The 13,157-nt window shown below is 67.1% G+C and overlaps 2 protein-coding genes across 2 annotated transcripts; both read right to left on the bottom strand.

The window, feature by feature from the left end:
• Positions 1 to 324: 324 nt before the first annotated feature.
• On the bottom strand, positions 325 to 2,340 carry GPR153 (G protein-coupled receptor 153). Its single transcript, XM_026051095.1, has 5 exons — positions 1,985 to 2,340; positions 1,497 to 1,914; positions 1,244 to 1,427; positions 1,004 to 1,173; positions 325 to 939 (listed from the first exon to the last, which is right to left on the bottom strand). The coding sequence occupies exons 1-5, from the start codon at positions 2,338 to 2,340 to the stop codon at positions 325 to 327; spliced, it is 1,743 nt and encodes a 580-aa protein (XP_025906880.1).
• Positions 2,341 to 3,930: 1,590 nt separating this feature from the next.
• ACOT7 (acyl-CoA thioesterase 7) lies at positions 3,931 to 13,151 on the bottom strand. Its single transcript, XM_026051130.1, has 9 exons — positions 13,140 to 13,151; positions 12,759 to 12,876; positions 11,924 to 12,080; positions 10,829 to 10,920; positions 9,740 to 9,854; positions 8,197 to 8,283; positions 6,053 to 6,169; positions 5,480 to 5,664; positions 3,931 to 4,590 (listed from the first exon to the last, which is right to left on the bottom strand). Exons 2-9 carry the CDS (start codon positions 12,873 to 12,875, stop codon positions 4,486 to 4,488), a joined length of 975 nt encoding a protein of 324 aa, XP_025906915.1. The 5' UTR covers position 12,876; positions 13,140 to 13,151; the 3' UTR covers positions 3,931 to 4,485.
• Between the last annotated feature and the right edge of the window lie 6 nt (positions 13,152 to 13,157).

The following is a 13,157-nucleotide window of genomic DNA, read 5'->3' as shown; positions in this document are numbered from 1 at the left end:
CCCGCCCCGCCCGCAGTCCCGCTCCCGCTCCCGCCGCGCCCGCAGTCTCTCCGCACACACGGGCCGAGGCCCCGCGGGGCCGTCACGTTTATTGGCAGCCGCGCGGCGCGGAGCCCGGCAGCTCGGCCGTCCCGCGTGCGGCCGGCGGGGACCGSGCAGCGGCGGCGAGGAGCGGAGCCCCGCCGCAGGGGGGACGGGGCGGGAGCGGTTGCCCCGGTCCCGACTCCTCCCCAGTCCCCTCCGCGGTCGCCGCCTTTCCCGCCGGCAGCGCCCGCCGCTCCCCAGGCCCGGGTGCCCCGCGCGGCTGCCCCGGAGCCGACGGCCCTATCCGGACGAGCCGCCCGAGCCCGAGCGCGACGTTGCGTAGCCCGAGGAGGCTGAGGACGACCCGGGGAAGCTGCCGCCGAGGAGCGGGGCATCCTCGGGCGCCAGCTGTGGCACCGGCACTGCCAGGGCCCCCGCCACGGGCAGCGGGTCCGGGACGGGCAGCAGGTCCGGGACGGGCAGGAGCCCCAGGGCAGGCAGTGGGTCTGGGGTAGGCAGGACCCCTGGCACAGGCAGTGTGTGTGGGATGGGCATCGGCTCCGGGACAGGCAGCGGTTGTGGGATGGGCAGGACCACCGGGACAGGCAGGACCGCCGGGGCGACGGTCATGTCCGGCCCCACCGCCCACCGCAGTCGCCGCGGCTCCCGCTCAAGCGTGGCCAGGGGGAAGGCAGCCAGGCCCGGGGGAGCAGTGCGGGCCGGTCGCCACCGGAGCAGCTCGTCGTCATCATCATCRTCATCACCGTCGTCGGGCAGGGCAGCGGAGTCGGCGGAGCGGCGGCGCGCGGCATGGTGGGTGCCCGGCAGACCTGCCCAGCGCTGCGCGGGGGCCGCGAGCTCGCCGCCCGCCCACGCGTCCGTCTCGTCGTGCGAGTGGCGGCGCAGCGGGGGCACCTGCGGGGACGCGTGAGCGCGCGCAGCCCCGCGGCCCCATAGCCCGCGCGGGGCACGGCCTCACCTGCAGGTAGTGCATCCTGCACGGGGATGGCTGCGGCGCCACGCTCGCCGGCTCCGCGCCGCGCTCCAGCGCCAGGCCTGCAGGGCACTGCGGCAGTGCCGGTGGCTCCGCGTCGCACCTGGGCTCGGCGCAGGCCGCCTCGGCGGCACTGGTGCCGTCCACGCTGCTCCCTGCAGGCACGCAGGGCCCCGTGAGCACCGGCCGTGCGCCACGCTGCCACCCCTGCCGCCCTGCGCCCACCTGGGTCCCCGCGGGCCAGCAGCGCGCGGCACTTGTCCCAGGCGGCACGCAGGCCGGCGCGGCGGCGCTCGCAGGCGCACAGGAAGGGCGGCAGCAGCAGCGCCTGCCCCAGCGAGCACCACACGACGCAGAGCACCGTGGAGTCGTGCGWGGCGTCCGCGCGCAGGCCGGCCACGCTCAGCGCCTGCGGCAGTGGCACCGCGGCGTCACCGGAGCCCCGCGCGCGCCGGCACCCGCGCCCCGCCGCGCTCACCAGCACCGGCAGCCCCATGAGGACGTCGTAGAGCAGCACGATGCCGCCCACGAGGCAGGTGACGCGCAGCGACGTGCCCGCCGGCTCGGAGCCCTCCAYGGAGGAGCGGCGCTGCCCGCGCGCATCCTCCACCACGATGGCAGGCACGCTGAGGCGGCGCGTGCCTGCCCGGACCCCCGCACTCTGCACGAGCGCCACGGCGGCGCACACGGCGCCCGTGGCCACCGAGCCGCCCAGCAGCAGCAGGAAGCTGACACCGAAGCCGAGGCCGATCTCGGTGACGAGGAAGCGGCAGTCATGTGCGTAGAAGCGCTCGGCCATGTCGTGCCAGCCCACGGCCGGCAGTGCCGCCAGGACAAAGGACACCATCCAGATGCCCATGACAGTGTGCATGGCCTGCTTCCGCGCGTTGCTGAGCCTGYGCAGGGGACAGAGTGTCAGGCATGGCCATGGGCATGCGCCGGGCGCACCGTCCCCGTGCCCCGCACCTGTAGTTGACAGGCCAGCGCACCATCCACATGCGGTGGTAGGAGAGGGAGGTGACAGAGAAGCATGTGACGAGCGTGAGGGTGTAGAAGGTGCAGACAAAGACCTTGCAGAGGCCCTCGCTCCACTCGTAGCCCGAGTGCCAGCGCCGCAGCTGCACCACTGCGTACGTGGTGACGGGCAACGCGGCTGTGAGGATGTGGGTGCCRGCCAGCGCGCACAGCAGCAGCTGCAGCGGCTTCCACTTCTTGTGCCTGGCGCTGATGCCGAGGATGCCCCAGGCATTGGCCAGCAGCGCCACGGCGGCGCACGCTAGCCAGGCCACCGCGTGCCCTGGCACCCGCGGCCCCACGTCCATGGCCACAGGCCACGCGCAGCGCCCTCCGCGCCGCGGCATCCCATGCAGGGCCGGGCACGCGGCCGCCGGGCGCTGCTGCAGCCCCAGCTCCAGCAGGCGAGCAGGGAGCCGCCCCGCAGCGCCGCTGACCACCTGCACTAGTGAGCGGGGTGGCCCTGCGGTGCCGCGGGCTGTGTCCAGCCACACACCATGCTCGGAGCCACCGGTGTCGCTGCCCTGGTGCACGGGGCAGGAGGGCTGCGCTGCGCCGGGGCACCGTGCCGTGCGTCACCACATGCCATCATGGCATGCATGGCCACCCCATGCCCTGTACGTGCCAGCCAGGACTGGGCTTCCCCGCCGCGTGCTTGCTCCAGCTCCGGCTGCTATTCTGGGCTTGCAGTGAGAGACGTGGATTCTCTGTCTTGAAAAAGAAGGGGGAAAAGGGAAACTGCTCTGCGAGCAGAGGCGGCGGAGGTGGCTTGGAGCGGGGAGCCCCGCGCGGCACCGCGGCCGCCCCTGGCACCTCCCGCCGCAGCGGAGCCGGGATCGCCCCGGAGCGCAGACCCGGCCCCGGCAGCTGCCGCCGGACCCCGCGGCCGCCGGGCCACGTCCCGGCCAGGAAGGCGGCGCTGCCCCCCGTGCCCGCCGTGTCGCTGCCACCGCGAGGTGCCGGCTCCTCCCGCAGCACCGCGAGCGGCTCCGCGCGCCCGGCCCCGCGCCCGGCGCCTTCCCGCCGCGCTCGCCGCTCCGGCCGCGCCGCGCGGAGCCCCTGCGCGGCCGCGCGTCCCGCCCGTGCCGAGCGGCGCGGAGCCGCGGCCCTACCTGCGGAGCCGCGGAGCGCGGCGCCGGCGGGAGCTGCCCCGCTGCGGGCTCCGCGGCCGCGCCGGGCTGGGGCGGCACCGCGCATGCTTGCGGCGCCGCCCGGTGCCGCCCGGAGCCGCCCGGGACCGCCCGGAGCCTCTCGGTACCACGCGGGGCCGCCCAGAGGCACGCGGGACCGCCCAGTGCTGCCCGGTACCGCGTGGGGCCGCMCGGAGCTGCGCACGGCTGCTCCCAGCACGGCCACGGCCGCAGCGTCCCCACGGCCGCAGCATCCCCGCGGCTGCGCGTCCCCATGGCTGCGTGCCCCGAGCTCCCCCGGCCTGATAGCAGCTGCTCYCCGCGGCACTCGGCTCTGCCCCATCGCCCTGCACAGAGCTCGGGAATGTGCCCCGGTGCGGGGACTGTGCGCCTGGCGGACCTGGAGCCTTGGACCCGGACCCCGCACGTCACCATGTCTGTCATGGTGCCCCTGCGCTGAAACGATGCGCAGAGCGCTTGCACTAGGGCACAGCAGCGAGCACGGCAGCAGCAGCTCCAGCCTGCAGGGACATGCAGAGAGATGTGCCAAGCAGGGCCTTCCTGCCACCCCRCATCAACGTCCCCAGAGAGCGGGGGCAGCGCATGGGGCACACGGCCTTGTCGCGCTGCTGCTCAGGGCCAGGCCTTGCACACAGGGGAGCAGGCGCGGCCACCCCAAGAGTGCCAGGGACGGTGAGGGGCGAGCGCCGAGGCCAGCGTGCGGCTGCTCAGCAACATGCGCGACACCCGCTGCACTTCAGGCCAAGGCCAACAGACTTTATTTATGTCACAGTATTCCTTAAATAACTTAGATGTGCACAGAGATACTATATAGAGATGTACATGGAATGGTCCGAGACATTCAATGCAATACTCGTTGCAGTAATACAGCAGAGTATCATAAATAAGCTTTGGTGTACGTTTGTAGGACATACTGTACGATTAACAGAGCACTACGGAGAGCGGAGGCCGCCTCCGTCGCCGCAGTGATGCAGACGGCAGCAACGCTTTGGAGTCAAACCAGAGGGACGGGGTAGAGGCTGGCGGATACAAAGAGCATGAGGATCCTGCCACGAGCGGCCAGCGCCTCGGCTCTGCTTGAGCCGGGGCACCGGAGCGCCGCGGCGGCGATGACGGAGCGTGGGCGCCGGTGGCAGCGGGTGCTCCGGCACTGCCGGGGGAGCAGCGCGCAGCCTCCCCGCTCCGCTCGCGGCGCGAGCTTCATTGCAAAGCGGCGGCGGCGCGAGCCCTGCGCGCTGCACACAACACGGAGCGGGCTGCGAAGCAGGGGCCGAGCAGCCGGCGGCTCTGCCCRCGGCGGCGTCAGGGCTGTGCAGCCTGCTGCAGCTGCGCCTGCCGCTTCGCCTTGGTCTGCAGGTACCGGCCCTTGCCTTCTTCAAAGCGCCTCTTCTCCTCTTCGCTCTCCACCTGCCAACACAGAGGAGAGGGGTGAGCGTCGCGGCGGCCAGGAAAGCAGCGCACGGCCCGGCTCCAGCCTAGCGGCTGCGCTGTCCTCAAGYGCTGGAGCCGCGCGCTGCCGGGCCCAGTGCCGCATCCCGCTCCGACATGAGCGCGCGAGGGACAAACGCTCCTGCGATGGGCAGTTTAACAAAACCCCACCATCTGTGAAATACCTATRTGCTGCTGCGGTAGCTAATTCCTAATTAGCCAACATGAGACCTTCAAATGGCAAAGAGCACCGTGGCAGAGCAGAGCTGCACGGCATCAAATATTCATCGCGCAGCAACTCTCAGCGGCCGYGCTGTGTTTGTGGCAGCGGAGAACTGCCGGGATCAGCGAGCTAAAAATAGCCGGGCGAGCCATGGCGGGAAGGCAGCGAGCCGGGAAGGGGCCGGCAGCGCGCAGCACGCGGCACCCCCGCCTTGCGCACAGCGCCCGGCGGCTGAGCAGGGCCCGGCGCAAATGAGGAACCCTCCCCGTGCCACACTTGTCACCCAGAGTGGGTTTAGGACGAGGGCTTGCTCTGGAAATGCTTGTTTATGCTCCCATTTTTCTGCCGAATAATTGAAAGGAAGTGTTTTCTTGGACAACAAAGCCCAGGGGGTATCACATAAAGAGCCCAAGAATGTAAAATATTCAGTGTTTATAAACACAGTTAATAAACAAAACCCTGAGGAGCTTGGCGCCTCCCATTCTTGCAGCAACATTTGGGTTTAAAAAGGAAATCAAATGCTCAAGCGGTGAAAGCACCTACTCAGGCAGGAGGGCAGCCCTTGCACGGAGCGGCTCCCTTGCACGCAGGTGCAGGGCTCAGCGGGGACGGGGATGGGGCAGCCCCCCGGGGCACAGCTCTTACCAGCAGCTGCGGCACRGGCAGAGGTTTCCCCTCCTTGCTCAGCGACACGTAGGTGAAGAAAGCACTGACCGCGCGGTATCTTTCTTGCGGCTCATCCACAAAGGGATCAGCATCCACAAAGACCTCGATCTCCATGGATTTATTGCTCGTGAAGGTCATGCGCCCAGAAATAGTAATAACACTACCTGCAAACACAGATGGGTCGGTTAATCAGCACGAACCAGCAGCCATCCATTATCCAGAACATAAAAGCCTTCCCCAGCCAAAGGGCCAGCGGACAGATCAGCAATTCAGGAGAAAATCACAGCTACAGTCGCTAACAAACACAGCAAACTGAACCTCCCCCTGTGCCTCGCTTATGCGAGTGTTATTTTTTCCCCTTTCCCTATTTTCCTTTTGCAATGGCAAAGCCCAGTGGCAGGAATCAACAGCTGCACCTTCTGCACCAGGCCAAGGCGAGTCGCTACGCAGCACATGTGCCAGGGAGCACAAGGCAGTCCGCACCCTGGCACCCCTGAAAGCACCCGGCAGGAACCGCTCTCCTCCCGCCCCGGGGCCGCAACCACCCATCACCTTTCTTGATCTTCTCGTGGAAGTTGATGGCATCCACGGAGGCCGTGACGATGTTGGTCTTGCAGTGGCGCGCCGCCACGATGCCCGCGACCTCGTCCATGAGCTTCATGGTGACGCCTGCGAGGGAAGGCAGCGCCCTGAGCGCGGTGGTGGTGCCACCAAGCTCAGCACAGGCCCTCAGGCTCCACGTGCAAAGACCCCCCAAGCCTCAGGGAYGCTGCGGGGCTGAGCGCGCCAATGCAGCCCGCTTGGCACTCACTCGCAGAAAAGCAGACGGGCGCTAAGCCCTCCTGAGCAGGCGGATGAAGGACTTACGCCTGCGGCAGCAGGACATGCAAGACTTGTGCTGCAGAATCCCGCTTTAAAGGTGTGTGCACTCCTTTCTCCCCGCTCTGTGGGAAAGCCCACGCACCAGCCCCTGCCCACACCGCTGCCCTGCCACACGTGCCAAGGGCGCGCCGAGCGCCGGCCTCCCCGCAGCAGCCGCAAGCGCTGGCCCTGGTCCGCCCGGCTGCCGCCGAGCCGGAGGAAATCGCTCCGGCAAACTGCACTAATTTCACATCCGGCATTTATCATCTGAGATTTGCAGTTTAAAATATGACAGCAAAATTGTAGGATTTACAGTCAGTTTTCTGCATTTTTTTTTAAACATCAGAAAAGGCCTGTTTGGCTCTGAACGCGAGACGGAACATGTGCTGCCAGAGATATCRCCCAATGCCACGTTTGGCTGCCCGGGGACCCTGCAAGCAGCAGCAACACATTGGTGACCTTTGAAAACATTGTTCAAAACAGACCCTTCAAAACAGAGAAAAAAAGTCGTTCCTGGAAGGCACGAGGAGGGCACCTTTCYCCGCGCGGGAGCTCAGCCAGGGCAGGACAAGCCCGGTGCCTCCACAGCTCCTCTGCTGCGCAGCGACGTCTCCCGCACCCTGCGACGCGCACGGGGTCGCAGGGCCAGCGCGGCTGCTCTGCAGCACGGGCTGCTGCAGGCCCCCGAGCCCGCCAGTGCCTCAGCTATATCCTGCTGCCCATGGGGAGGGCAGAGCCGGTGCCTGTGCACGGGCTGCCTGCTGGGGCTGTGGGCACGAGGGGCCGGGTGGCACCGCGCACAACGCCTATGGGAGCAGCTCTTCCCAGGAAGCCTCCTTCCAGCCCAACTGCTCATTCTCCGTTTTCTCGGGGACGGGTCATGTGTGATTACACAGATGCACTGCAGAAAGCGGGGCCACAAGGCTCGCTTCACTAACCAGYAGTTGCACCAGAATCCAGCAGCTCGGAAGTGGGAGCCCTGCTTTCCTCCCCAGTCCCCCTGAACCGCGCTCTGTTTCCTCCCACGTACATCCAGCAAAGCCAGATTCAATTTTCCCCAATCTGCTCTGCACTTACGGGTACCCTTCTCAGTGCAGCAGGAAAGGCAGCTCCGCAGAGCTGCAGGCTGCTGTTTCTTTACCGGGGAAGAGCAGGTTCAGGTGCTCCCGGTGCCAGCATCACGGGGCCCTGGGGCTAAGGCTGCAGCAGCGCAGAGGCAGCTGCCAGCACACACGAGCTGCACAGCACAGTGCCTTGGAGAGGCGGGTGACAGTCCCATGTACAGAATGGCACCTACTGCAAGTTACAGYCCTGTATTTGTTCCATGAAAACACCCTAAAAGAGAAGCCCAAGTGTAAAACGCCTTCAAGCGTGGCAGCCCACTGCTGCGGTGCGAACAGCCCGATTCTCCCTGTGTGGCACACACGTAGATGTTCCACTGTAGAGAAACGAGGAGACTGCGCTACTCAATTATCTTCATCCCGTCACCCAATTCATGCATTTCCAGCACTCCCAGCAGGGCTCGGCTCGCTCCTTGCTCTCTGCTGGCAGAGCTCGTTAGGAGCACTCATGGACTGCACGTACGAAGCAGCAGAGCGGGGTAAACAGCGCGTGACGATTCTGCTGCTGACAGGAGCTGCCGACACTGGCGGGGCCGGGTGTGCCTCAAGGCTCTGCACTTGCCTGAGCCCCAGCRCTGCTGCGTTTCGCAGCCACCAGAAGGACCTGGGCTCGGAGCAGGGACACGAGCGCGTCCCGCAGCCRCATCCCGACACGCGGCTCGGGAAGGGCGATGGCGCCGGCGCCGCGAGCCCGCGCGCAGAGATCCCACTCACCGCCGTGCACGAAGCCGAGCAGGGTGCAGTCCGACGGGCCCACCAGGTGGATGAGGCTGGACTGGCTGTAGCCCACGGTGTGTGGCTCTGCTCAAAGCAAGGGGACACAAGGCACAGAGGTGAGGCCCCGTGGGACGGCCGCAGCACCCGCCGCACCCCGACTTGCTAGAGCGGCGCCAGGAGCCTGGCCATGATACCCAGCCCTCCTCAAAGGATGAAAGCAATGCGTTAGCGATGCAAAATGGAAATGCTCCCCCTCAGCAAAACAAAACAACCGAAACCGGTCCTGAAGAGTCCCRGAAGAAAAGGCTGTTTAACACATGACGCACTGACAAGTCTCGCTAGCATTAACCCAAAGACTATATTCAAGGTAACAGAAGGCTCAAAATAAAGCAAAAATACCCTGAATGGGATTTGTGGCTGCACTGTTTTCTTTCTCAGGCCATCAGCTAAACTGAAGCACAGTACACTACATTTTCCTGAGCCTCGGTTACTTACCCATCTGCCATTTAGCAACACGCCAGAAGGCCTGTGCTTTCAGCTCAGCTTCAACAACATCCCTATTCCCACATCCCCCAGTAATGGCATGTGCTGGCATCACCCGACATGTGAGTGCCACTAAACCTAAGTGACATAAATGGTGCCCTCAGATTGCCAGCAGAGGAAGAAACAGCCCCGGAAGCCCATTCCCGCCCCCTGAATCTTTTGCTGCATTCCCAGCCCCTGAATCTTTAGCTGGAGGCAAGGTAGCGAGCGTGAGCTGAGGCTCYGTGAGCGGAGGCCAGGCCGGCGCTCCCGCTGCCGGGGGCTGCGCGCGCCGCGGGAGCCAGCGGCTGCGACGCGGCCCTTAGCCTTACCTTTYGTCTGCCTGTCTGCGAGCAGGGAGAGCAGAGGAGAAAGACGTTTGAGCAAATTGTCATTGCAGTCACTTTTCACCGCTACTTCATTCCCACGTATTCTGGGGTGACAGCCAGATACACTCAGCATTTCAGTGGTCTGGAGCCAGCCCCACAGACAGCAACGTCACAAAGCTGCGGGTGCACAAGCACCRCTTTGGGGATCTCCAAAATCACCCCGCAAAGCCCCGCAGGTCCTGTCCGAGCAGGAGCTCGAGGCTGCAGGGGCGCGAGGAGGGCCGAGGGGCCTCCTTGGGAGCGCGGCTGGCGCAGCCGCTGCGCCTGCGTGTGCTCTGCCACGCGAGCTCTACAAACACGGCACGCCGCGGCGCTCGCCCCGCGCYGCGGAGCCCAGCGCCGGGCTCCGTGAGAGCAGCTCATGAGAGCGGCTCCCGCCCCCAGYCCCGGCCGCGCRGGCCAGGGCGCTGCCRGCACCAYGCGCTCGGTGGGGAGAAGCCCAAGGGCAGTCTGGTCCCCTGGCCGTGCGGCAGCGAGGAGCTGCGCGAGGAGCTTCCTCCAGCCAAGGCAGAGGCGGCGGCGAGGGAGCCTCAACCGGGAGGCCTATCCACAAAGAGAAGTGCCCTGCGCGCCTGCCGTGACCCATGTGCCTGCCACGACCCCGGGGCCCCGCYGGTGCCGCGCGGTACCTGGGCCCACCATCGGGACGATCACATCGCCGTTTCTTTGCTTYGTTTCCAGCCGATCCAGCTTCTGCTCCTCGTAGCGCTTCCTGCCTTCGTCCTCCTGCTCCTTGCGTGCGTACTGGAAGGGAAGGGCGCGTGGGGCAGGGTTGTGCCTGCCCACCGCTGGCTCCCGGTGCTTCGCAGCCCCCGAGCGCGCTCCGCTGCGCGCACCACGGCAGCCTAATGCCACAGGCGGCGTCCTGCAGGCAGAACTCCCCTCAAAGGGTCTCCACCAGGCCTCTCCTCAGCCGCTCCCAGAGGCTGGAGCACACGCTCTCAGCTCAGATAAAAAGCCAGGTGCCCACGGCGGAGCGCGCAGGACTTTGTGTGCTCGGAGCTGGAGCTCGCCCRCTGTCTGCCCGCACGACGGGCGCACCCCTCGCACAACACCGGCCTGCGAGGCTGAGCTCATGAGGCTTCATTCTGCTTGGAGGAGACCGAGCACTTCACAACAGCCTCCAGCTCCAGCCGGGGCAGACAACTTGGCGGGTCCCCCTTGGCCCACCTAGCAGCTCACACAAACATACACTTTCCAGGACAACAAGCCAAGACTGGGCATACAAAAGATCCCCAAGCTGAGCTGGACAAACTGCAGAGAGATCACGAAGCGGAACTCAAGACCTCCCTGAAAGGTCCAGGGGAAGATGAGGGGASAAACGGTGCTTTAGCCCCAGGAACCTCAGGGGAAACAATAGYGAGTGAACCTGCTTGGGTTTTAGTCAGAGAGGAAAAGATTGATGGGGCACGAGAGGGACAGCTCAGCAAGGAAAAGCCTCGGCTCGAAGCCTCTCACTCTGCTCATTTTCACACATTCATCCCCTCAAACAATCACCGCTTGGAGAAGCAGAGCCTCCCTGCCCTTTCCATTCACGGGGGACGGGCGGCAGGGATTGCTCCTCCGGCTTGTCTGCTGCTCTCCACACAGAGCGGCTTCAGCGGGCTCAGCCCGTGAGCACAGAGGCTCCTCGGCAGTCGCAAGCGCAGGGCTGCGGAGCCCCGTTCTGATCCAGGGCCCGGCCACCCTGGGGCGGCAGGCGGGCGCTGTGGTCTCACCTGCATGGCAGGAACTTCCACCACTTTGTTGACGTTCTTCAGGGACAGCGGCACGTACCACAGCGTGGCTTTGTTCGTCACCTTCTTGGCGCCTGCAGGACAGGGAGCAGCGGGTGAGGCACCGAGCCCGCTGACTCGGAGCAGATGTGACAGGGTGCCGCGGGGCACGGAGCCGGCCTGGCCGCGCCGCGAGTTGCCACAGCAACCCCAGCGAGGGGCCGTCTCCCGCGCCGAGCGAGCGGCGGCACCGGCTCACGCATCATCAGCTAACCGTGGGTTCCCACTTCCCTCGGGAAAGCTATCCGAAGAAGCGCAAGCCCGAGGAGCCCCRTGGGAGCCGCAGGACCGCGCTCCTCCCTGCCGCTCCGCCACCCTCGCTCCCGGCCCTCCCTGTCTCCTGCTGCGCACTCGTCGCGCTGCATCCCCACAGCACTGCGCCCGCAGGCAGGGCTGCAGCGCCGCACGCCCGCRCCTTCCCGCACCGAGAGGCCCGTGCACAAGGGCAGGGCCGGGGCCTCCCTCTGCGCTCAAAGGCTCCTGCGATGATACTTTCTGCACGCTGCTTTTGGCCCAATTCCTGTGTTTCTTCCTCGAATGCCAAGGGAGAAGCCCATGTCAAGCTCGTCCATGCATTCTTTGGGAAGGGCTAAGGACCGTGCTGATCGCCAGCAGCTCACAGCTGAGCACACCCGTTCCTTGGGCRCTCCAGCTGTGGGTCGGCTGCTGCCTCACGGTCGGCTCGGCAGCCCCGTGGGCACGTTGGTGCCCCCAGAGAGCCGGGGCGCTCCCCACAGCACACAGCAGGATTTGAACCGGCACGCTCTGCCCGGCGTGCACGGGGCCTGCGGGGCCGCCGYGAAGGGCTGGAGCAGCGTGGCGAGCCGAGGGCAGCGTGGAGCTCGCGGGCAAGCGCAGCCCTCTAGCATGGGTGCCACGGTCCCCCGGCAGCAGAGCGCCCAGCAGCGCTGTGACACAGAAAACGTCCTGCGAGGGGGCACGCGGCAGGAGAGCGAAGCACAAACCACGGCCCYGGTCTCAAAGGGAAATACCATGGGGACGCTGGACAGGCCTGGAGCCCGGCRTGGCAGCACTCACCTGTTAGGATGTTTTCAGACAGCACAGTGACCTGGACTTCCACGGAGTGCTTGGAGGTGTAGGTGATCTCCGCGCTCACGTTGGCCACCTCCCCGATGCACATGGGCGAGAGGAAGTCGGTGCGCTCGACGCGAGCCAGGACGGCCACGCAGCGCTCCTGTGGGCGCAGATGGGCTGGGCTCAGCCGCGTGCCAAGGCCAAGCACCGCGCCAGGGCTCCGGCAGCACCGCGGTGCCGCCCGCCAGGCTCTGCTGTGCCCGGGAGGCGAGCGATTCCAGCCCGGCAGGAGACAGCGAGGAGAGCACATGCAGCGCACGCCTGTCCCAGCAGCGGGGGTGACAGCGGTGTCCCCGAGCAGGGYGCGGGTGCCAGCAGAGGGGCATTGCGGGTGCCCACGAGCGCCGCAGCCCAGCCCACAGACAAGGCCGCGCTCGCCCGAYGCGACTTGCCCTGCAGAGGCGGGGGAAGCCCCGGCAGCGCCGCCGCACCAGGGCTCTGCGCGGAAATGCGGCTCCTTCTGGCAAAGGGCGTCACCGTTAGCATCTCTCCCGCGCGGCACTTGACCGCCTGACGTCAGCAGAGCCGCGGCGGGAGGAAGGAGGGAGGGAGCGAAGGAAGGAAGCGCCCGCGGCCCCGCGGGACGGGGCGGGCGCCGTGCCAGGCGCTGCCTTTTGGCGGGCAGGCTCTGGAGAGCGGCCCCGTGGGAGGCCGCGCCGCAGGGCGCCCCGCGCCGCATGGCAGCCGCGCCGCGCCATGGGAAGGCGCACGGGGCGGGAGCCGGTGCCTCACGCTGAGCCCCGGCACGGCCGCGTGCCCCAGCCGTGCGCTCGCTCACCCCGGCCTGGGAGTTGCAGTGGCGGGTGCTGATGATGGCGCCGGCCTCCTCGATCATCTTGAGCACGGTGCCGCCGTGCACGTTGCCCGCGATGTTGGCGTCGTCCGGGCGCATCATCCTGCGGAGCAGACGGCGGGAGGTGCGGGCGGGTGGGCGCGGGGCTGCGCTCCGGACACCCCTGCTCGGCACCCCCCCGTCCCGTCCCGTCCCATCCTGTCCCGTCCCGTCCCGTTCCATGCCGTGCCGCCCCGCGCCGCCCCCGCCGCCCTTGCTCGCACGGACACGCCGCCAGACCATGGCGGAGGAGCGAGCGGATGCGGCGGCGCCGCCCGGCCCCTCGGCCGCCGCCCGCGCCGCGCCGTGACTCAGCGCCCGCCTCACCTGGACACCTGGATGGCG

The sequence above is a fragment of the Nothoprocta perdicaria genome, unplaced genomic scaffold, assembly GCF_003342845.1.
Source record: "Nothoprocta perdicaria isolate Ctin4 unplaced genomic scaffold, notPer1 scaffold_72, whole genome shotgun sequence".
Taxonomy (NCBI): Eukaryota; Metazoa; Chordata; class Aves; order Tinamiformes; family Tinamidae; genus Nothoprocta; species Nothoprocta perdicaria.
Note: the sequence above shows the minus strand (reverse complement) of the source record. Positions and strands in the feature narration are given on the sequence as shown.